General features: G+C 43.5%; 1 protein-coding gene across 2 annotated transcripts in view; it reads left to right on the top strand.

Moving 5' to 3' along the window:
- ASAP2 (ArfGAP with SH3 domain, ankyrin repeat and PH domain 2) overlaps window positions 1-22,819 on the top strand; it is a 1,186,778-nt gene that overhangs the window by 611,365 nt on the left and 552,594 nt on the right. For both annotated transcript variants that reach the window (XM_086926365.1, XM_086926364.1), the window contains exons 16-17: window positions 6,242-6,333; window positions 19,338-19,527. In XM_086926365.1, the coding sequence (XP_086782491.1) occupies window positions 6,242-6,333; window positions 19,338-19,527 (282 nt within the window). The remainder of the gene's footprint in view (window positions 1-6,241; window positions 6,334-19,337; window positions 19,528-22,819) is intronic.

The raw sequence follows: 22,819 nt of genomic DNA, 5'->3' as shown, positions 1-22,819 counted from the left end.
AACTGTACCGCATGCCACAGTGTTAGCTTGGTACAGCTTACTGAACAGCTCTACTTCCATATAGAAGTTGTCCACATAAATGTTATACGTTTGAGAAGGAGTGGCTGGACAAACTCCCATACATTGTTTCCCGTGAATCCTAGTGAGGGAGGGAAATCTACAGAGTTTAGGGTGGAGTCCCTCCCTAAATATACTCTCATGCTGTACACATAGCCAGTAGAGCTCTCACACAACATGTACAACTTGATGCCATAGCAAGCTCTTTAACTCACAATGTGCTGCTTGAACAGCAGCCGCCCTTTGTACAGGATCAAGAACTCTTTAATAGCTATATTCTTTCCAGGAGTGTGAATCTCTGGAAACTTGTAAAACAAATGTTCACAACAGGCTGAATTTTGAAGGTCCTGTCATGGTCTGGATGGTCCCGAGCCAATGCCGCAGAATTGTCATTGAAATGCAGCATACACTGCAATAGCAAAAAACGATCTTTGCTTATTTACGGTGCGAAGATGGGTGTTACCCAAACCGTGCAAGTAGACCGGTAGGACAGCAAGCTTGATTTGTACTCTAATCTCAAAATATCTTCATCTCCTCCAGTGAAATAAGAGTCAACAGGTGTGCCCTAGATTGCCTGCATTCTCCCTCAGAAATTGTTTGGCACACAGATTTGTTTGCTGCACAGTTTTTTCAAAGAAGTCAATATCCAAAAAGAGATGGATGCAGTCAATTGGCAAACAATTGACCGTACCCACTTTACATCCAGTGTTGCCAGTGATCGGCAAAATTTGGGGCTAAACTAAATTGAAGGGCTACCAAGGGAGAACCCTGTCTGTGCTTGCCGCTGCACGTGCCCACGCTTTCATTTGATCTACTCTGCTATGGTCGCTCCGCTGCATAGAATGTGTTTGCGAAAAATGGACAGCACAACTGCCATCATCATGTATCTTCAGAATCACCAGAAGATAACCCAGTGAATGGAACTTCGCCAACTGAAAAATCACCTCCGGTATCTTCTGCGTTTTCCTCTCCCTCAGATGCAGTCTCAGTATTTGCTGTCTCAGTCTCTGATCCTGCCTCAAAGCTGTCCTCCATAACCTGAGTTAGGGCCTGGGTAGCAGTCATCCATGAAGACGCCTTCTCCGCTGACTGGCTTAAACCTGTGTCCAATAGTAAATAAACTCAAAACTGCTTTATTTGGTTCCCTGAATCTTCAGGTTCTCCATTGACACCAACAAAAAATACAAAAAGATACACAGTTCACCTTGCCACATACCCAATACTACAGCATACTTTTGTCATGGCTTATGCAAAACGTTATTGTTGGTGGCGCTCCTGGGCCTTTGTCAGTATAAAACTAATTTCCTAAAGCGTAAAATCTACCTTTGAACCCAAGAAGCACACATTCACATAGTAAGAAGGCCCTACAACTTTGTGCATAGGCGTGCTCCATGTGAAAACACCCATTGCTATCACCATGGTCACTGGAATTATGCAGCAGGAGCGCACCTAATTGTGTGACAGCATAATGCAACACTTTTTTAAATAGTATTAATACTGCCTAGGCAAAGACTTCACCTCATTTTATTACTGGTATACTCTTGGGTAGGGGCGCAGGGAAATCACCCAACCAGTATAAAACAAACATTTATGAAAAAAAAGCTCCAAAAGGGGTCAACCCCTGTCCTCAGTCCCGACCTCCTACTCCTACATCTCTTTTACATTTTTTAGAAATGTGTGTTCTCTCTTGAGGGGAAGTGGGGGAACACGTTCGGATGCACTGATGGCCGTCTTGTTAGATTTTGTCCTAATGAGAAAAACAATGTTCAAGATGGTCACTGGTGCATCATGATCCGTGCACATGCATGGATAGCCATTTTTAGGTCGAGGCTACCGTCCCACTGCGAAGCAGTGGGGGGACGGAGCCGAAGATTTCATGACTTCAACAGTGTGGGGTTTTAACCCGCCTCTCTCTTCAATTGGCTAGCTTCGTAAATGGAGGCTATCCATTGGAAGAGATGTGTGTCAATTACTCTTTCCCCCGCTTGATGCGATCCGTGGGCGTTTCTGTCTCTTTTTTTTATGTCCCGCCCCTTTTCTAGTGGTGGGCGTCTGTTCCCTCCCTTTCCGCCCCCTCCTCGTAGCCATTTCTGCCCTTGTTTTACTTCTTTTGCCCTCAGTTCACTTTTTTTTCGCTTTGCCGGCTCATCTCTTTGCACGGTTCAGGGCTTAGCTCCTAAGTCTGAGGTGGGGCGCTGGATGTTCCTAAGGGCTGAGCGTGCCCCTGAAATGTGAGGTGGCTGCTCTGATCCTGAGCTGAGGGGTGGAGAGGCTGTGCCCCCGATGAGTCCAGCGCATCGCGGGCTGTGCATTCGTTTCCCAACTTCCAGGGCCCCGATCTTTATGGATGTCTGATCCCCCCCCCCCCATCTCCCCGGACTCCGCAGAGACCCCTCTCTTACCCCCCCCAGGCTCCGGCTCCCAGTGCCACCACCGAGCGTCTCAACCCCCGGCCTCTCCTCTCGCTGCCCACAGCTGCCCTACCTCTCCCTGGTTCTAAGAGTCCCTCTCCCACAACCCCGCATCTCCGTCCCTGGGCCTCCCCCAGCTCCCCTCCTCCGCAGCAGCAACCTGTCCTGCTGGGGGCGTGGGAGACAGAGGTGCCGGCCCCCCAGTTTTTTTGGAGGGCCTCGAAGCGGTCTCTATTTTCGGCTGTGTTTCCTCTTACTTGCCTCATATCCCAAGTAAAGTCTCTTCTATTACATTTTATTGGGTGTAAAGCTCTTAAAACACTGCTGTGCACGAAGAGCAGGCACGCTGCAGAGTTCGAGTGTTGTGCTCCCTTCTCGAAAATGGGTAAGTCCCATTGTTTTCGCTGCAGAGTTGGAGTGTTGTGCTCCCTTCTCGAAAATGTGCAAGTCCCACTGTTTTCCTCTTTCTGTTTTTTTTTTTTTTTTTTTAATAAGAGGAGCAATTTAATTTTCTAGCTGCGCTTTATTCCGCTTAGTCACAAGTGCAGGGGGAACCGAGCCAGCTCCAACCTGTGGTCATTTTGCAACTGGGGCAGGTCCTTTGCCCTTCACAAACTAAGACCTGCTCGAGAGGCCATTTTATGGGACCACTGGCACAGATTTCTATTTCCGACTGAGTGATTTACTCTCGGAGAAATCAAACAGAGCACTGACGCGGAGGCTAAAATACCAAAAAAACTGTCTCGCGAGCAGGCTTCCTTCCTTATGTCTACGACTGTCTGCTACTAACAGATGCACTTAGTTAAATGGCACCGCTACCCCAAGAGGTGCTATCTTCAGGGGATCCCTTTCAAGAGTATTGTCTTAAATCTGAGCAGCTGTTGTTTAAGTACCGCAGACCCGTGTCAACAACCTGGGGCCCTAAAGGTAGATTCCCCGCAACACAGTCCTGTCTTCCTATTTGATTCCGTTAAGAGCTTCATCGCATCTAAAAGAAAATGCTAAACGCGATTTCCATATCACAATGTGTGCTTTGAATAAACCAAAAGCGGCATATTTTCTTTGATGTGTTTCCAGTAAATAAACAGATTTTAAATTACAATCAATCTTTGAGAGCAAGAGCTCAGATTGAAGTGTGTGTGTGTGTGTGTGGGGCTGCTTGTGTGTGTGGGGCTGCTTGTGTGTGTGTGGGGCTGCTTGTGTGTGTGTGGGACTGCTTGTATGTGTGCGGCTGGTTGTGTGTGTGTGGGGCTGATTGTGTGTGTGTGTGGGGGGCTGCTTGTGTGTGTGTGTGGGGCTGCGTGTGTGTGTGTGGCAGGGGGGCTGCTTGTGTGTGTGGGAGGGGGGCTGCTTGTGTGTGTGTGTGGGACTGCTTGTGTGTGTGTGTGTGTGTGGGGCTGCTTGTGTGTGTGTGGGGCTGCTTGTGTGTGTGTGTGTGGGGCTGCTTGTGTGTGTGTGTGGGGGGCTGCTTGTGTGTGGGGTTTGCTTGTGTGTGTGCGTGGGGCTGCTTGTGTGTGTGCGTGGGGCTGCTTGTGTGTGCACGTGGGGCTGCTTGTGTGTGCACGTGGGGCTCTCTGTGTGTGTGCGTGGGGCTCCTGTGTGTGGCTTTCTGTGTGTGTGGCTCTGTGTCCGCGAATACTCTCTAATGCTCACCTATTGCCATTGTAAATGACAATACCATTTATTTATGTTTTTTTAAAAAAATGAAAAAATGTCATGAGCAATGCCAATAGCTCTACCTTTAATAATGCCGAGACCATTGCATTGTAAATGCTTGTTAAATCGGTTTTGTAAAAGAAAAATTATTCTAAGATGGTTACCAGTGTGTGTGTATATGTGTTGTAAAATCATTACGCTTGCTTAAACGTCATAGCACATCAGAAGCCATCCTTTTGTGTAAGTTTACTTTATCATTCCAAAATGGCCCATAGCTATATTTGTCCGACAACTAACAAAAAAGTAAGCATGTGAGCACAGATATAAAGTAATAAGGGGCCCAGTAGCACTAGCAGCTGCCGGGTGCTCACAGAAAAATAATATCACCACATGTGCGTTTGGGAAACGAAAAGCAAACCGAGTAGCAGGTGAGAAGGGACGAAAAGCAACAGAGGAGTGGGGAGGGGCAGCAGAGTAACAGGTAGGATGAGGACCAAAAGAAACAGAAGATAAGAAATGGGTCGGGTGGGTAGGAGCAACAAAGGAAGTGGGAGAACGCAGCATGCACTACAGACGGGGTAGGGGCAAAAATGTAAAACAAAATAAGCATACAGGCTCTTCCAGGGAGTGCTGAAAGAAAAAGTAGTTCCATGATTGTATGCAGTAGAAGCATACAACTCATTCACCCAGAAATAGTGTAAAACAGTGTTGCTCCAGGTGAGGCACAAACAAAAAAAGAGGAAGGAAAGCCATCAAAAAAGAAGCAAGGAAATGAGATTGTCAAGAAAGCCAACCAATAATAAGCAATGGTCTTACGCTAAGCCCCTTAGTATTGCTAGTATTATAAACAATCGTTTTTTCAACAGACAGCTATTCCTGTTTAAAGAAAAGGCATAATAAATACTTGACTTCGTCTCCAAGTATTTCAGTGAAACATTTATAAACTTGAAAAATAGATGTCCCATCGAAAGTTCGAATTTTACACTTCAGCAAAGCTTGATAACTTGTAAATATACAGCCTGATTCATCAACAACCCATTTTGCGAGTTTATAATAGCGATTCATAAGGAATCTCTATTACAGGCTCGCAAAACGGGATTCATGTAGGAATCGCAAAAAAATATGCGATTCCTACATATTCCTTATTTGCGATTAGCAAATTGCTAATCGCAAATAAGGATAACTCCCCATTCATTCCTATGGGCCAAGGCCCATAGGAATGAATGGGGAGAATTCCTTATTTGCGATTAGCAATTTGCTAATCGCAAATAAGATAGCGATTTAAAGGGTGCCAGGGGTGTCCAAAGGACACCCTGTAGCACCCCTTAAATGCAAATTTAAACAGGTGTTGCGCACACACATGTCCAAAGGACATGTGTGTGTGCAACATGCAACTTGGAAAAATGCTTTTAAAAATTTTTTTCTAAGTTTTCGCTATTTACCACGAGGTTTGACCTCGCGGTAAATAGCGGGCCGAAATTGCGAATTCGCAATTAAAAAATGGATGATGAATTGCATTTAAGGATTCTCAAATAGAGATTCCTTAAATGTAATTCCTCGCAAAATAGCGAAATCGCTATTACCGATTTTTGCATTTGAGATGATGAATCCCAAATGCAAAAATCGCACTCGCAAAGGGCCAGATTCTCAGAATCTGGCCCTTTGCGAGCGCAAATCAGCTTGATGAATCAGGCTGGTAGTTCCTTTCAATTGCTATAGTCAAGTAGTGAAATTTCTCTTGCTATCGCTGTGTTCCTCTTTTTGCACCGAAGCCTTTTCAGGTAAAATACGGAAATGTGTTAGCGTTGTGACATTACATCAAAACTATTAACCCTTTTGCGACCTTTTTGGTAAATTATTATTAATTATGGAATTGTATTTATGACTGGATCTTTTCGTTTGCATTATGAGTTCTATTTATTCGTACTTCGTAAAACGTAAGCGTTATTGCAATGTTGTCTTTTAATAAATGCCAATGTCGATCACAAAGCATTAATGTAATTATTCTTCCTATCAAGTTCTAGTCTCAAATCTCAACGTATAAACCTTGTTTGTTGTCTTCATAACACATCACTATTATAGTTTTCATCAAACCCATATTTGTATTCATTTCACAGCTTGCCAAAAACATTGGGAATACAGCATTTAATGATATTATGGAGGCTAGCCTCTCTAATGAAACATTAAAACCAAATCCATCCAGCGACATGTGAGTACTGAGCATGCATGTTTTCTCTTTTGGATGTAAACAAAGGGGAGAGGTATATTAGTTTCAGATGTTTTGAAGTATTGATTGACACAAAAGTAATTTGAAATTAAATATGTTCAAGGTTATAAATGTTTCGATTTAGAGCGCAACTAACATTCTGTCCATGATTGTTTTAAGAGTACAATATAGGCAATTTTCCCTGTGGTGAATAGCTTTCATTTATTAGGAAGTCTTTGTAATTTGTTTTATTTTTTTCTGAAAGCAGACATTCATAATACTCTTATGAACCACATGTGTGAATTATTATAGACATGCTTATAATTAGGAGGCACTGCCTTTTCTTACATTACTATGCAAACATTATGTTCTTCACAGAGACTAAAGGGCACTTTTCTCTATACACAGAACAGGACCAGTTAGTGCAGTGAATATACAGAGACACCCCCTTAGATTAACTTTGTTTCCAGTGGAACATAATCTGTTACTGGTATTTGATTACTCTCCCGACTATATCATTTCCAGTGGAATAAAGCAACATGTTGTAGCTTTTTTAAAGGTTGATTTTATGTAGCTGGGTTTTAACCAGAATCTGTGTTCCGTTCCTAATTGTGGGCCAAGGCAGATGAGATGGGTGGGAGATAAGTCTTTATAGCTGCATCATATATATTATAACAACATTAGTAAGAGCGCATTCCGAATATCCAAATTAATTTGAGTTAACTTGTCTCTAATATTAATAAACTAAGTCTGAATTACTTTTGTGGAAGTTTTTGGTAACAGTGGGTTCATAAAGGAGCTCAGTGAAAGTAAGATTTTACAGAATACCTACTTTATTCATTTGCACACCTCTAATATGTAAGAATCATCCTAATTATAGTTAGATCACGAAGTATAACCATAACTTGAAGGAATCCACTTTTAGCTCTGAGTTATTCTTTCGCTCATGTAAATTTCGATTCATAAGCAATCGTCTGCTAATTAAATTTTCCCAGAATCTCTGAATAATTGTGCCAGTTCATACCATACGAATAAAGTTTGCCTCTTCTCCATTAATATTGTGTGCAGCGTCCTGCGTGTGACCTATAAATCGTACATAATCACTCTGTGGTTAAGTATGTCTGCTGTTTTTAATATGTTTATATTATGCATTTCTCAATATTGTGGTTATGTTACTTGATCCATTGTTCTTCACTCATTTCCATGCCTCATGTCTTCCAAAATGTGTTTGTACGTAACTGTTACTGCTTTCTTGTGTGTGCCTAGGATCATTAGTTATAGCAGTGGCCCATGTGGTTTTGGCTACAGTGTACCAGATTCCCACTTCAGCCTTGCTGCTTATGTAAGTGAACTGCCAAGATGGCATACTTGTTCCTAACTTCTTCAGAAGTATGCACTTCTACTGCATGTACAGCTCACCCACCTTGTTGAATTAGGCCTTTGTTTAGACTTGTTTATCCATTGTGTCAGCTATTCCTTGGAACCTGGGTAGGCACCAGAGCAGGATCTTCTGAGTTTATATTTCTTTCACTCAAACTCTTCTGATTTATCTATTCCAGCAGTGTTTGGCTACGTTGGCCTACAACCACTGCTACCTGTTGCAGCACCTTCTTCACCATCTCACTGTCTCCTAGCAAATTCATTGCTGCCTGAGGTGTATATTCTCCTGTCCTTTGGCCAGCGTAGTACAACTGGGCTGCCAGATAACTCTATCCAAAAACTGGGATCCCTAAATGGCCTTTTAAGAGGGTAAGGAGAAATTTGTTAAAGCAGTTCTGTTCCTACCTCCATTCCAAATCCGACCAGAAACTAACACATTTAGTTATTGAAAGAACTTTTGGGTAAGTGGAACATTCAGAAACTATTCTCAAGAGTATTTCTATTTTTATGTGAGTGACTCGTCCCATATCTGGTGGTTGAAGACTGTTTCATAAGTCCATGGAGCCTCAAATCACTCTTATTGCCTTATTTATGTGCCTCCACGTCCACTTTCAAATGAGACATGTATGTCCTGATAAACCAAAATATAACATTCCCATTTCAGATGGGTTACATTTGTTGCCAGTAGTTCTTCAACAGTGGTCTGTTTCATGACAGAAAAAAGCAAGAATTTTGCCACTTTGCTCATAGGGCAGCTAATGTAATGAAGTCTATTATTTCTATGATATGTGCCACATGCTGTGCAAGACCCTGGATGTATGGTGGTATATTAGCTACATAAAGTGAGATGTGCTGGATTATAGACACATTGATAATTATATGGATACCAAGCATTCTGTAGTGGCAAGCTGGTGGTGCCATTGCCACAGGATAAAGGAGCACCCTGCCTGATGCCACCTCCTAACTGCCATTGAGAGGAGTATACTTAACACGTTACAATTCTGTTGGCTGAGAACAAACACATGTTTTTCAGCTTATTATTAGAAGACCAAATCCTATCTTATCTAGTACTGCAAACAAGTAGTCTCCTCAGGTTCACCACATCACCTGAGAATATCGCAGCAAGAGGACTTTGTGAGGGATACACTGATATCATGTGAAAATGTCATCTAAAATTTGAATATGTGCTAATCCCTGGTAAAAAGCCACATTGGTCTTGGTGGACCAGCAAGTTCATTCCTTTGAATACTCTTTTCACTTTTAATGTTGCTACTATTTTATAGTCTAGGTTTAGTAACCTTCACTCTAGTGGGGCCTTTCCAGTTTGGGCAGCACCATTACCATCACCTTGCTGGTTGACTGAGATATTTTTTTGTCTGTCTTGAGGATCAATATTTGGGGTATTTGTTTTGCACTGTATGTGTCATACAATTCCAGTAGTAGGCCATCTGATCCAGGTGTTTTCCATCTGCCCATCGCCGGTATTGCTGCTCTATTTACTTGTGGGGAAAGTGGTGTTAGTAACAGTTTACTTTTTTTGCGTGAGGGAAGGGTAGCTGTGTTCAAATGCCTGCCATTTCCAGGAACTCAAATATTATATCTATTTAGGTTGTGGGCTCCTCTGAATAAAGGAAAGGTGTAGTTGACAGAGTTGGAATATTTTATTTCTGGGTGCAGATTCACTAGCACACCGTTCACGTGACATGGTATCCGTTATGGTCGGCTGTCTTCTGTGCAGTAGAGCCCTGCTTGTAGTTTTCCTGAATGGTTCTTCTCTTTGTGACTTCTTTTCATATACGAGTAATATTGAAGGCTTCAAAGTGATTCTCCTGAAGCTGCTTCTGGCGTTCTAGGTAATGGGGCAATTTCATGTGCTGGGTCGTGTGTGTAGGAGAGTATGGTCTGCTTCCTATGGTCACCCCCACTTTTTGCTGTGAGTCTCTGGTTTTTCGACTTTAGTGTGGCTGTGGGCCTGCTAATCAGACCCACAGCCCAGCTGTTCTCTCTCTAAATTGATACCATGTACTTTAGGTACATACCTGATTGGGTATTGGGTCACCTTTGTGAGCCCCTGTATAGAGTACCATAGGTACCCAGGGCATAGGTGCATCCAAGGCCTACCAGGGGCTGCAGCATGTATTGTACTACCCCTGGCTGGCCATCCAAACTGACACCACAGGCTGATCACTCAGCTTGGGTAAGGTGGTGTGATCACCCCTTCCTTAGATATAGTATATCTATATCTACCCTACTATAGACAAATATGCACCTATAAGTCACTCCTATGGTAGGCCTCGACAATCCTGGAGACAGAGTGCTTGGTTTTATGTGAGAGGGTGCCCTAGCATGAGCTGAGCCCCCCTGCAGCTTTCGGAACCATCTCCTTATAGCTGTTCTATGATAAAGCCATACCATATACTCCTAAGTGCATTATAATCCTCGTGGTTAATGCTAACTTTGGTTTGGCTTTATCAAAACATGTTGTATAAGGTGTCAAACACTTTGGAATACTACCCCCGCCGCCAATTCTGGCGGCGGGGGTAGCATTCCACCCTTCTAGAGGGAAAAGACATGTATGTTCCTGCTATACCCAGTTAAAGTTAAACAGAGCCCCAGCATCACAAAATGGATGCTGCCGCCACAGACACAAGTCTGACCTCCTGCTGCTGGGGAAAACTCCAGCAAGGGAAGCCTGGACAATAGGTTTCCTGTCAAGGGAGGTGCTAGCACCTCCCCAGACAGCCTGTAGTGTATTGGGGCAGGGTGGGTTGAATGGAAAGATGCTTTTCGAGACACCACTGGGGGCACACAAGGTGCTCCATGCATAGCCCGGTTCAAACAAGTTACTGGGGCACTCCAGCCCCGCTCTGGCGCGAAACTGGACTAAGGGAAAGGGGTGTAACCATCCCCTTCCCAGGTCCACCCATAGGAGGGACCTAGCAGTTAACTAACGAAACTCTGATACAAAACTCTTGGACCTTCGACGTTCTATTTTGACTAGAAGACTGAAGACATCTCCCTTGTGGTCAAGGAGTGACTGCCCTGTGCAAACAGGCACCACCAGTAACTTGCCGGTCTGCTTTGTCGACGCTCCCGCCGGAACCTGAAGCCTCAGCGACACAGGAACTGGACTCTCAGACTTCTCTGACTCCGACCCACATCAAAGCTGAGACCCGTGGCAGACACGAGAGATGTGGGACCAGACACCCTGGACATCCTGCATTTTGCTAACAGTGTAACTACCGAGACACCCTCGCAGTTGTGCATTGGGGTACGAAAAGCCCCAGACCCGAGCGCCATTTGCACAGAAGCTCAGCCCTCCACACTCCACGAGTGCCGCGTGAGGCCCGCTCTTGCATTTCAGCTCAACGCGTCTTCCCAGTTGCTAGCCCGCTGGCTTGTGATCCCCCTGAAGACAAACCTTTGAAACCAAACTGCTTTCCTGGTTGCTCCAGCTTCCCTGCAAAAGAGAAGCCCCTCAGACCTTGCTGGTCTGACACAAAGCCAATCTTCACTTCCTGTGTGGATTGCGGTTGCCAAGGCTTGTTGGGTCCAGTCCGGATACCGACACCGCAGTCAACTAGATCCTTCGTGGAACAGCTCGAATCCAGCTCCTGGTCGTCGTCGACACCTCCTGGTCCTCGTGGCTGCAGAGACAAGTTTCACCTCTTCACCTGAGATCATCGCGACATCGCTTGGTTCCTTCCTGGTTCCTTCCTGGTCACTGGCTAGTGACCCAGACTCTGTTCCCTCTGCTTTCAGGTTCTTCACTTCTTCGATCCACCCACGGATCCACCCGGACACTCTTCCACTGGCCTCCTGCAGCACTTCTTTTGCAGATCTCCATTGAAAGCATCGACGAAACCTGACACGAAAAGACACCTAAGCACCCGGCTTCCCTGGGTGAGGTAACTCAAGTACTCTGGTGCTCCCGTGGGTATTGACTCTCCAATTGTCCTAGTTTAAAGGGGTTTTGTCGTAGTCCATCCGGAAGTGCCCTTAAACAGTAACTTTGTAACTTCTTCGTTCTCCATTATAAGTCAATGGTAACTCGCGACTGTGTTTAGACACTGCATGCGTCTCCCGTGGGTCTCCTACTTCCTAACCTTTAGTTGTCTAGTGTAGCCCCAGCGATTCCCTAGGCCCTAGGCCTATTCACTATTTCTGAAGTGGTTCTTATACCACTTACTTAGTACATGGTTTGTGAGGCCCCTAGTGCATAAATGTATTTACCTTGTGTGGTGTCCTTTCATTTGGTATTCAAGGGATTATAATTGGTAAAACAGTTTGCTTCACATGCTCTCTGAAGTCTTAGCCCAAGACTGCTGGTCCATGCTACCACGAGGATAGTCTTCTATAAGGTTGACTTTACAACCACCATCAATAAGGGTTGTTTAGACTGGTGCAAGGTGCCACTAGAATAGTGGACATCATATGCCAGGCTAACTTCTCACAGTGTGCATGTCCAATTGTATCTGTTTCATGTTCCCTTGCAGCTTAGTCAGGTCTCTCAATAAGGTTTCCTGGACCATTTTATCTGTATTAATGCATGCATCTTTCAATTTTACTTTGAAGGATTCACATAAGATCCCTTACCAAGCTTTTGTTCTCTTGAAAGTAATAGGTAATTTTACTTCTTAATGTACCTCCAAAAGCTTCCCCTTGGATGGGCTGTGACTTGTAACTACCAGAATAGTATGCAATAGTGAGATTACTCCAAGAAATAGTTATTATGGGGTAAAGACTTGATATTGGACCGTATAGATATTTCGATCTTTCATAGATTCATGTGCTTGAATAATCCCCATTGTCGTAGTGGTATCCTCATGAAATCTGTAGAAAATACTATTATAGGCTATAATGCAAACAGTCACTGCTATAGCCTAGCTACTTTCTTTTGTAAAAAAAAAGAACCAAACTTCGAAAATAGCCAATCAGGCAACAACACCCTGTAGAACACTCTCAAGAGAGGATAACTTCCTGGGATTTTCTACCCCATGTCGTGTGACACGAAGTTTCGCTGAGCTCTGTCCAGTTTTTCCTTCAATATTACCATATATCTTCAAAGTATCAGATTCTTCCAAGAAAGGTCTCTTCATGTCATGTGTAACTTACAGTAAGAAGAGGCTGCATTCTGAAGACCCCCATAAAAACTGTATTTACTGTCTCTACCCCTAGCATAAAATAAAGGCCTACAATATATGTAGAACTTTCTCAACTAAAACCCTTAAAAACAGAGAGGGTAGGTTGTTGATTTGGCTGCAGAGAAAAATAAGTCTGATTTCTCTGAAGATGAGGGAAGCTCTGACTCGCCTACTTCTCTGGAAAGATCTAAAATGAGAAAGAGGTCTCAAGAATTTCTGAGGGTTCTAGTAAGATGGCTTCCTAAAAGTCCTGTCAAAAAACAGCAGGTCCCACACAAAAATGAAAGCATTTATTTTCTACTGATGAGAAAAGCCATCTGAATTCTAAGCATGAGAAACATCTTCAGAGCCATCTATAAAGATTACAGTCTATACAAAACCTGTATCGTCGACGGCACCATCCTCTGGGTACCCATCAATGCAGATATCACCTTCTGGGCATATTTCCCCTGCATCATCGTCTAAGATCTCGTAGTCGAAAAATTCATTGTCGACGAGGGACATAGACGGCGGCTCCACCGACGACACTTTAAGTGATGGCTAAGGTACAATCACTGCAGACGACTTCCTTGTCGATGATTTGTTCACTTTCGACAACGACTTCCTCGGCGACGAGCGCATCCTTGTAGAAGACATTTGTTCCACCTCTTCGTCTGCTACGACCTCCGCGACAAAGACCATTCCCACATCGTCGGCGATGGCTCCGATAATTTCGTCTTCCGTTTTTATTAGGTCTTCATGGATGACACAAACACCACTGCTGTCGATGTAGCTGACAATGCTGGATGCCATTCCTAGCCTCAAGCGACCATCGACATTACAAATTGACACCATTATACCCGTTGACGACTTCTCGTTGACGACACTGTTGGCAAGGCATTTTCTCCAAAATCCTTCATTGGTTTCGCCTTTGCCACCTTCAACTTTTTTGGAGGCGTCAAATGAAGATGACATGTTTGGCTCTGCTCACAGTCCCTCTCAATTTCATATCCAGTATCTGGACAACGATGAAGACAACTATGAAGGTTTTTATTAACAAGACTTTCACACTCCACATGAAAAGATGCAATACATTGAGCCTGTTCGTGAACCCATGGTCCACCTTTCTGTGGCATTAGTCCAAAAATTGCAAGACATGTTGCAGGACTATCGTACTCATTTTACTTCATCAAGTGCACCTCCACCGACATCTCTGCCACAAATGTCTGATCCTTCGCCTAGAATGTCGCCTGTGTCATATAGTGTTTTACCTTCACAACAGCATGATACTTCTGATGATGGGTAAATAGAGGAAGGTGAACCTCCTACTTTCCAACAAGAAACCTGCGCTCCCAAACTGCAGCTAATTTCGCTGTTCCGAGATTTAAATTGCAAAGAACTGGCGGAAGATCGTTTTCGGTCAGAGGGCCTATACTGTGGAACACACTGCCCCTACATATCCGGAAAGAGGAAAACTACGCTAGCTTCCGGAAAAATGTAAAAACCTGGCTTTTCCAGAAACAACTGTGCTAAAACCATGCCCAGCATATACCTTTTTGTTTTACCTTATGTCAAAGGCGCCGGGAAACCCTTTTTGGGTAGCTGAGCGCCATACAAATGTAAAAAATAAATAAATAAAATAATTATAAACCTCAAGGTACAAGACCAACGGGCAATGAGTGGGGGATTACGTTATCTCAACACCTGCTTCCCTGTCTCTGCCGGAGGACATTGGAGGCTTCCACATATTAATGAAAAGGGCAGCTTCTCGCTTTCAATTATTAATGGCTGTCAAGCAGTCTGACTGCTTTCTTTATGACTTTAAAGATTTATCTCGGAAAACTATCGGAGCAATACCTTTACATAGACTATATTTGAGAGGAAGGTGTAAAGGTTATGAAAACCCCTCCTACAGTAATTGCAGTCTTGCCCAGAATACATAAAACAATATATAAGGCTCCTGATGATGCACCAGCTTGTCTGGTAGGGCACCTGAAACCAGACTCCGTAATCACACAAGCTGCACAACGGGGGTCAAGGAATCCTTCTGTGCCTATCACCGCACCACCTAACATGGCATTATTGTTTGGAACTGGCAGCTGTAGGACAGGCGGTCTTACGTCATCTGTTTCAATAAGGTAAGCCTCTACTATTAGAGGTATTTCTTCATTTTTCATTTATGTGTTTTTACCATTGTAAAGTTATGGTATGCTATTTTTCACTTTCACATGTTACATTGTTCATATACCAAAACACGTTTTGAGACCCCCCTTTTTTCTTGGCCCCCGCTTGGCGTATCACCCTGAAATTTTCAGGATAGGAGCTGACCGGAGCGGGCCACTAGTTTTGAAAATTCCACGAACATTCAACATCCGGTGCCAAAGTTATTGGGAAAAGAAAAAACGCTTTTTCTATGGAAACTAGGTCCTAACTATAACTATCTACTGACGAACACCAGTAGATAATATGTGTGTGTGTATATATATATGCGTGTGTGTGTGTGTGTGTGTGTGTGTATTGGTTGCTTCTATGCACATTGTTCTATGCTACTGCTTACTACTCAGATTCAAGCATGTGAATCAATGAAAGGTCCAATAATGGAGAAGAAAATGAGTTACTTACCTGTAACTACAGTTCTCCAGTATTAGTATCTTTCATAAATGTAAATGGCATTTGTAAAGCGCACAGCTACCTCCAACGGAGGTGTCCCGGCGCTGTCCGTATACCGCTTAGGAACCCTTCCTGGTTTTTCCCTGTGAAATGTCCACTCCTGGGCACCCCCAAGGTGAAGCCAGGCATCCCAGCGCTGTTTGGGCTATTGTGGAGATTAAGCAAGTTATTGCCCAGAGTTGCAGAGTGGGACCCATGATTAGAATAGGCACCGAGGCGAGAATTATCAGGTCCGAGGAAATTGAGCCCAAGATCCGCTGAGGCAGGTATTGAACCCTGGTCCCGGACCAGACCTCTGCATCAGGGTCTGCCGCTCTAACCATTTGAGCCACACTTCTCCACAATGCACATGCGACCCACCCTCCTCCCCTGAGAGGCTTCCCTTATTTACTCAAGGTATATAGTTTCACACTTGTGCTTGAAAATCTGAGGAACTTAGCCTCTCTTGAAGTGTTCTACGGGTTGCTGTCGCCTGATTGACTATTACCTAAGTTTGGTTCTTTTTTACAAAAGAAAGTTGATAGGCTAATGCAGTGACTGTTCTTTGCATTATACGCCTTGATAGTATTATCTACTACTTTTATGAGGATACCATGGGACTCCCACTACGAATACAGAGATGATTCAAGCATGTGAATCTATGAAAGATACAAGTACTGGAGAACCCTAGTTGCTGGTAAGTAACTCATTTTCATCTGGTGTTTTTAATGCCTTATCTGGTAGAGACCCTTTCTAGCTGTAGAATCCTTACAAACCCTCCTATCCTCCCCCTTCTGTGAACTTTGTTTTCTGTTTAGAAGGTCCCTGTAGGTCCTTAGTGTTGGCACACTGGCCCAGTGACTTTCTAACGTGGATCAGTGCTTCTGGCACAAAACAAACGTGTCAAAATACTGGTGTGGCCCCTATATAGGCACAGTGCATGCCACCGCCTGCGTAGACGACACCGATGACGCAGAGCCGATTGACACCACTTCCTGGCACACAGAGGTACTGCTCAAGATTTTCTGGATCAAGTGTAACGCCTGGGGAATATTCTAAGGTAAGGAATCTGCGGTCTGATAGTGTCTACCAGATAAAGCCTTATCAAAGGTAAGTAGCTATTTCTTCACTGTTGTTCATCAGCATAGGGCAGTTTTAAGAGCTCAATATTCCTTTTTACAAAATGTAGTTTCTGATTTTAAAATAAACTATTACTCTTGCTACTTTCTTTCCTAACCCATTTATTGAAGTGGAAAGATCTCTCCATTCTCTAGATATAAAATGAGTTGTCTGCTTTTATTAAGATAGATCAAAAGTATGAGGAAATCGGATGTATTATGTGGTGTGGTTGTGAGACCTCACTGTGTAATACACTTACCAAGCCTGGAAAGTTTTGTGTCTGAGCAGGCAGGCTTACACAACAAAACAAGTGTAAAGCGTTTAAACAGCACGAAAACAATTGAGAAAGAAATACACATGACACTTGAGAAATCCAACGCCAATGTATAAAAAAAGCTTTTTTTCTTCATTTAGACACCAAAATGAAAAAAGGTCCACACAGTGAAAAGGTATTTACTAGATATACTAAACCAGCACTGTTCTCTTGCCTGTGACCAAGCATTGGCAAATAAAACAAATTTGAACGAAACATTTTCAGGAAATTCTTTGGTAAGTAGCAATGCGGCTCTTTAGAGCTACAGTAGGTTATCAACTCTGGCAGGGATCCAGTCAAGGGGACCAGCCAAGTCCACAGACGCAGTTCTGTTGTGCAGAAAAGCAGTATTCAGTTCAGTTCCAGCGTCAGTGGCTCCTTGCAAACGACTTCGAGTGGAGTGGTACTTATGCAAGGGATACAGGATGCTGAAGATACTGTGTGGTTGACGTGGGTCTTCCCCATGGTACTCCTCGTTCCACAGGCTTGGTGAGGTGACCATTGCCGCAGGGGTGCATGTCCTTTGAACTCCTCTTGAGCTTGGCAGAAATCCAGTTGCCACTGGTTTACCAGTCAACTGGTAGAGCAAGTTCAGCTGTTCCCTTCTTTTGGCTGTACCTTGCTTTCTGGGTGACCAAGTGGCACTCCGACAAGTCTCCCAGTTCCAGCAGAACTCAGATGGGGGCAACTTTTGAGCGTTGGGGTCCTGCTCCCTGGTGCTGCGCAGCAGCGATCCACTGGTTTGGGCGGCCAACAAGCCCCAGCAGGCTTCCTCATTTGTTGTGGCTTGTGTGCTACTCTATTCAGTGTTTGTGGCTATCAGTTAAGATACTACAATGCAGAAGGAAAGGTTACGTACCTGTGGTGCTAGCTGTACATCGTAGACCTATTAATTGAAGTCATAAACAACCCACTCTCCTCTCCAGCTGTTACTAAACCTATTCAGCTGTAGATGCTTTACATTTTATTCTTCAAAAAAGAGCTGAATCTCACAAGCGACTGCCATGACTAGGTATTGTGGGTAGGTATTCCTCCTACGTCCTTAAGGACAGGCTTTATTTTTCATCTTTCTCAATGTAAGCCTATCAGGCTGCATTTTTAACTGCATGCGCTCAATGTTGAAATGTGGTTCTTTTATGACAGAATATGTAACCCGCAGAAGTTTTTTTTTTTTAAATATAGTTTTATTTACATTTAAACAGACAAAACATAACACAGTGAAATACGTAAGCAAGCAGTATGATCAGCAATAACAGCTCATGTATTATAGGTGCGACAGGCGACATAGTGTCCAACAGATTCCAATCATGCAGGCAGAGTGTGAAAACGCCCCCATTCCCGCCGCAGTCCAGGGCTCCACACACTCATTGCACCCACACCCATCGAGGAATGTAACCTCAAGAAGTTGATTATTTTTCCACATTTCAAGCATTCAGAAAGAAAATCGCACCTCTGACAGTCTAACACTGTTAGATGAAATTAACGTGGATTTGTGACATGTTACAATGTCAATTTCATTAAAAACATTGAGAAAAGGTGTTCCAGGTTCCACCCAGGCAGCGGGGAATTATTTTGCATTTATGGCTTCAATCTATATTCCTACACTGCTGAACTAGGATCGCCGATATATAACCTTTCCTAACCAGTGTGAACCCCATGCTTTGTTTTCACGAAACATCAATTTACACTTGTGAATGTGTTTGAGCAAAGTTTCTTCAAGAGGTGTTATGTAGGCATATAACGTTGAGGATTCCTGCAACATATAGCACATTCCAAATGTGGAAGTTTGGGATTACTCCGGTCAAATGCTCATCATCTTCCCCTGTGAGTTTGTGCTTGTGATTCTTAAGGTCCCAAGGAATGCAAACATATATGTCGTATCGTATTGTCGATGTCTTGATGCTTTCTCAGTTGTTCTCATCACACCTCGATGGGGTGCAGATAAAGTAGGAACAGATGCAAGCACACTAGTTGCTGCTTTATATACTCAAATGTTATAACCTCCTGAGCGGGCAGAGATGCCGCTGAGACTGCATGACAAAGCTATTGCTGAGGGAAAAAGTTTCTGGAACTAGCCAAGCACCTCATAGATATTTGTAAGGGGAGGAATCTGTAGAAAGCTGTGGTGTCTACCAGAAATATCGTTACCACAGGTAAGTAACTAGACTAGCGACTGTTCCAGATTTCCAGAAATGCTTCTGAAGTTTGCTATACTTAACAAAAATAAAAATAAAAAAGTCAGGATTTTACACCAAACGTAGGCATTTACCTTTCTGTTTGTTTTCTGATTAATCTTCCCGTTCCGATTATGATCGCTTATTGAAATGTGTGGTATGTATTATTTGCAGTTTTATATCATTGGAGTGCTTTTAACATTATACAAACTAAACATTTGTTTTGAGTAGTTTATGTTAATCTTTCAGGAATGCAAGAAAGGATTACATTAATACAAAGTATATTGAAAGAAAATATGCAAGGAAGAAATATGTTGATAATTCAACTAAGCTAAGCAGTCTTTGTGAAGCTGTCAAAACAAGAGACATTTTTGGACTCATACAACTATATGCTGATGGTGCGGATCTGACTGAAATAATTCCACTGGCCAACGGACATGTAAGAACTCATTTTCGGTTTATTATTCAAATATAATTTTTGGGGGTGAGATTGACTTTGTTGCAATAATATTAATCATAAGGCAATTTAAATATTTCTTTGAAAGGTTATTTTTAATCTTACTGTCTAATGGACACTTCTAACTTTAGATTCCTCTTCTTTAGAATAGGCCCAGGTGCCATAGTGAAACTGACATTTTATCAACAGTGCCATCAGGCTGCTGGTTGGCGCCTTGAGGCACTATGTTGGTTTCATTCTACCCCTTAAGTGATAGACCGGAGCGTCATGTAAGCAACCCTGCGCAGTGATTCCATTCCTTTCTTTCCGCGGCTTCAAATGTGAAACCGGAGCTCTGCTCTAATTTTCATAATTTTTCATTGTTTTCCTGTTCGAATCCAGTGTGCAAAGGAACAATATTCCCACCTAAAACTAAAATGTTCAAACCAATTTGTGAGTTTCAGAAACAGATGTCAGTAACTTGTACAAAGTGTGTCTTTGGTCTTTGGGCATTACTCCAGGTTGTGCGGTGAGTGTGCTCCAGTGCACCCAAAGGTGATCCAGGACCACAATGCAAGGTTGTATGTGGCCGAGCATCAAAAGTGGTAACAGTATGTAAGTCCAAAGTCGAGGGCGCCGACCCGCTCTTGATCTCGAGTTCTGACCAGAGACAGATCCTCTTTGTTGTCGAAATCATCAGATTAGTCAAAGTTCAATTTGAAGGTGGAAACCCAAGAAGGCAAAGCGCGTCTCAACGCCATCCCACTTTCTATGGAAAGAGAAGTTGTGAAGGTATCAAGATGCCAATCAGTCTCACTACTAATGCCGTTTCTGTAGCTGATCTGGATGCGCCTGAGATTGCCAGGCCTACAGTGACACACAGCAAGTTAAGGCCTTCAAGGTGTCAAGTTGGATATTTTTGGCACTTTTCCGGTTCCCTTTGTCATGCCGTCAGGCCGCAAAGGACCCATAGAGGCCTCCAGTCAGGTTACTGCTGGTAAATCTGCCCTTGGCGCCTTCTGAGGCCTTAGAATCCACCCCGGTTTCTGCACCAACTCCGGTGCTGACTTTAATTCTGGCTCGGAGACCTGCGCCGGTTCCGTCTTCATCAACAATGATACCAAATCCTCAGAATACCATGTCCAACCCCAACAAAGGTTCTACGCACAATCAACTTCAGCACACTCTGTTCTGTTATAATCTGTTTCTGACCATATATAGCCACTATTGCGGAGCCATCCTCAGAGGCTCATCAAATGTTTGGTTCCAGTTTGGAATGATATTGGTGATGATGGAAATGATTTACTCCCACATTGTGATGATGATAGTTAATACTTGGACCTACAGGAGACCAGTGGGCTTGATATACATGCTTCTATTAGGTTGTTGTCCCCCATTGGGCCCCAAACCAAAGAGATTGCTTTCTTTGTTGCGGTAGTTCAGCATGCTGGTCGGGTCCTGAACATACATCTGCCTTTTGTTGATGTTAAAAGGAATGTCCTTACTGGACATCCTACAGCTTCAGCCTGCTTCCTCTGAGCCCCTACTTCCATTCAACAACAGCATAAGTGATGGTGCCCTCAGAAACACTTTAAATTATGGAAACGATGGGTGGATTTTAGGGGCCTCTTATTAGAACCGCCTCCACCACAACCTTTGGAAGTTGAAACAATATATAGAGAGACCGCACAGGGCAGTAGGGTCGTTCAATTAGGTATGATGGGCATAGATAGGCTTGATGGGCATGACCAGGGTTTTGTTCTGCGGGAGGTGACACAGATGTTAAAAATGTTTGGGGCTGTCGTTTACGGACCCGAATGGTTTGCTTTCTTGTTCTACAAATGCTATATAATAGTGACCTGCCTAGAAATCAGTATATTGACAACTGTATGTTTTGATTACTTTGTAATGCTTGCTATTACTATATCTGCTGACTCAATAAAAAGAGTTTTGAGATAAAAAATAGGCATAAGTGATCTATGATGGCACCTAATCTAAGCCTTGCTCTTTGGTGCAAAGAAATTCACATTCGCTGAATAAATCAATCACAGACACTAAGATATTCACTTAATTCATTTATTTTATTGTTTTCTCTTAAAATAGCAATTTCTCTTTCAAAAATAGCAATATCAATTACTTATCCTCAAAATCCTGCATTACTGCAGCCAGTTCATTCATATCTCACACAGCCCAAACATCTCAAATCGACTACATTTTCAAAGGCACATATCTATTGTTAGATTCATTGAAATACCAAACAACTCATTGTAGACAGATATACAGTTTGTGGATATTTATTTACTGTAGGTGGTATTAAACAACATGATCACAACTTTGCTACTGATGGTAACAATCAAATATTAAATATGGCCGGTGCACATTTCAATGCTGGGAATTTACAAATACAGGTGAGCTTATAAAAACATATTTGTCTAGTGGACCTACTTTCCCATCACCAGGTCCGTGTGGAACAAACTACCCATCTGAGCCTATCCCTCCAACATGCTTTCCTCTCCTTTGCAACTTATCCCTTGAACATATAAGTAGAGAGGTTATCATTATTTTGTGTTTGGGGGAATCTTGTAATTTTTATAGGTACTATCCCTTGTTCTTGCCCACAGGTGCACAGGCTTGTGGTCAGACGCCAGAGACTAGTGCCAGGTGACACTGTTTTTCTGAGGCAGCATCCAAGGTTGGTCAATGAAGTTTGCCTGCTAGGCTGATAAACACACGCCCTCTGGGACATGGCCAGCAAGATCTCAGCAGTGATTCTGGAAGAACTTCATGCCTCCCTAGCTCAAACCATTCAGGATGCAACCCAATGAATCATCCGTGCTGCCTGGAAACAACGGATTGCTTGGGGCGAACAGTTGACACCAGTTTGGTGCTCCGTCGCAAAGCTTGGATGGGGTCCACTGGGTTTTCAGGATATGTGCCGAAATCCCTTATGGATCCCGCCTATTTGGCGAGACAGAAGCCTCCACCTTAGAACGTTTTAAGCTGAGCCAGGCTGCAGCACGCTCTTTCTACCTCTCCATCCCTGCCAGACCGTCTTCCAACCAGTTGTGGCCTTTCCGAGGCTAATCAAGGTGTTTGGTATACAAGCAGCACCAGGACCCTGACCCTCCACACCCCACAGCTGTCGCCCCAGTCTTTTCAGGGACATAGATCAAGCAGGCGCCATACAGGTCCCCAAATACACTTATTTTTGCTAGTCCCTGTCCTTTGTGGCACCATTTGCCAAGACATATTAGTTTGACCTTAGTAGCGCATACCCACCTTACTGGAGACGGAA

Source organism: Lissotriton vulgaris, chromosome 6, assembly GCF_964263255.1.
Source record: "Lissotriton vulgaris chromosome 6, aLisVul1.2, whole genome shotgun sequence".
NCBI lineage: Eukaryota > Metazoa > Chordata > Amphibia > Caudata > Salamandridae > Lissotriton > Lissotriton vulgaris.
This window is presented reverse-complemented; position numbering and strand designations above follow the sequence as displayed.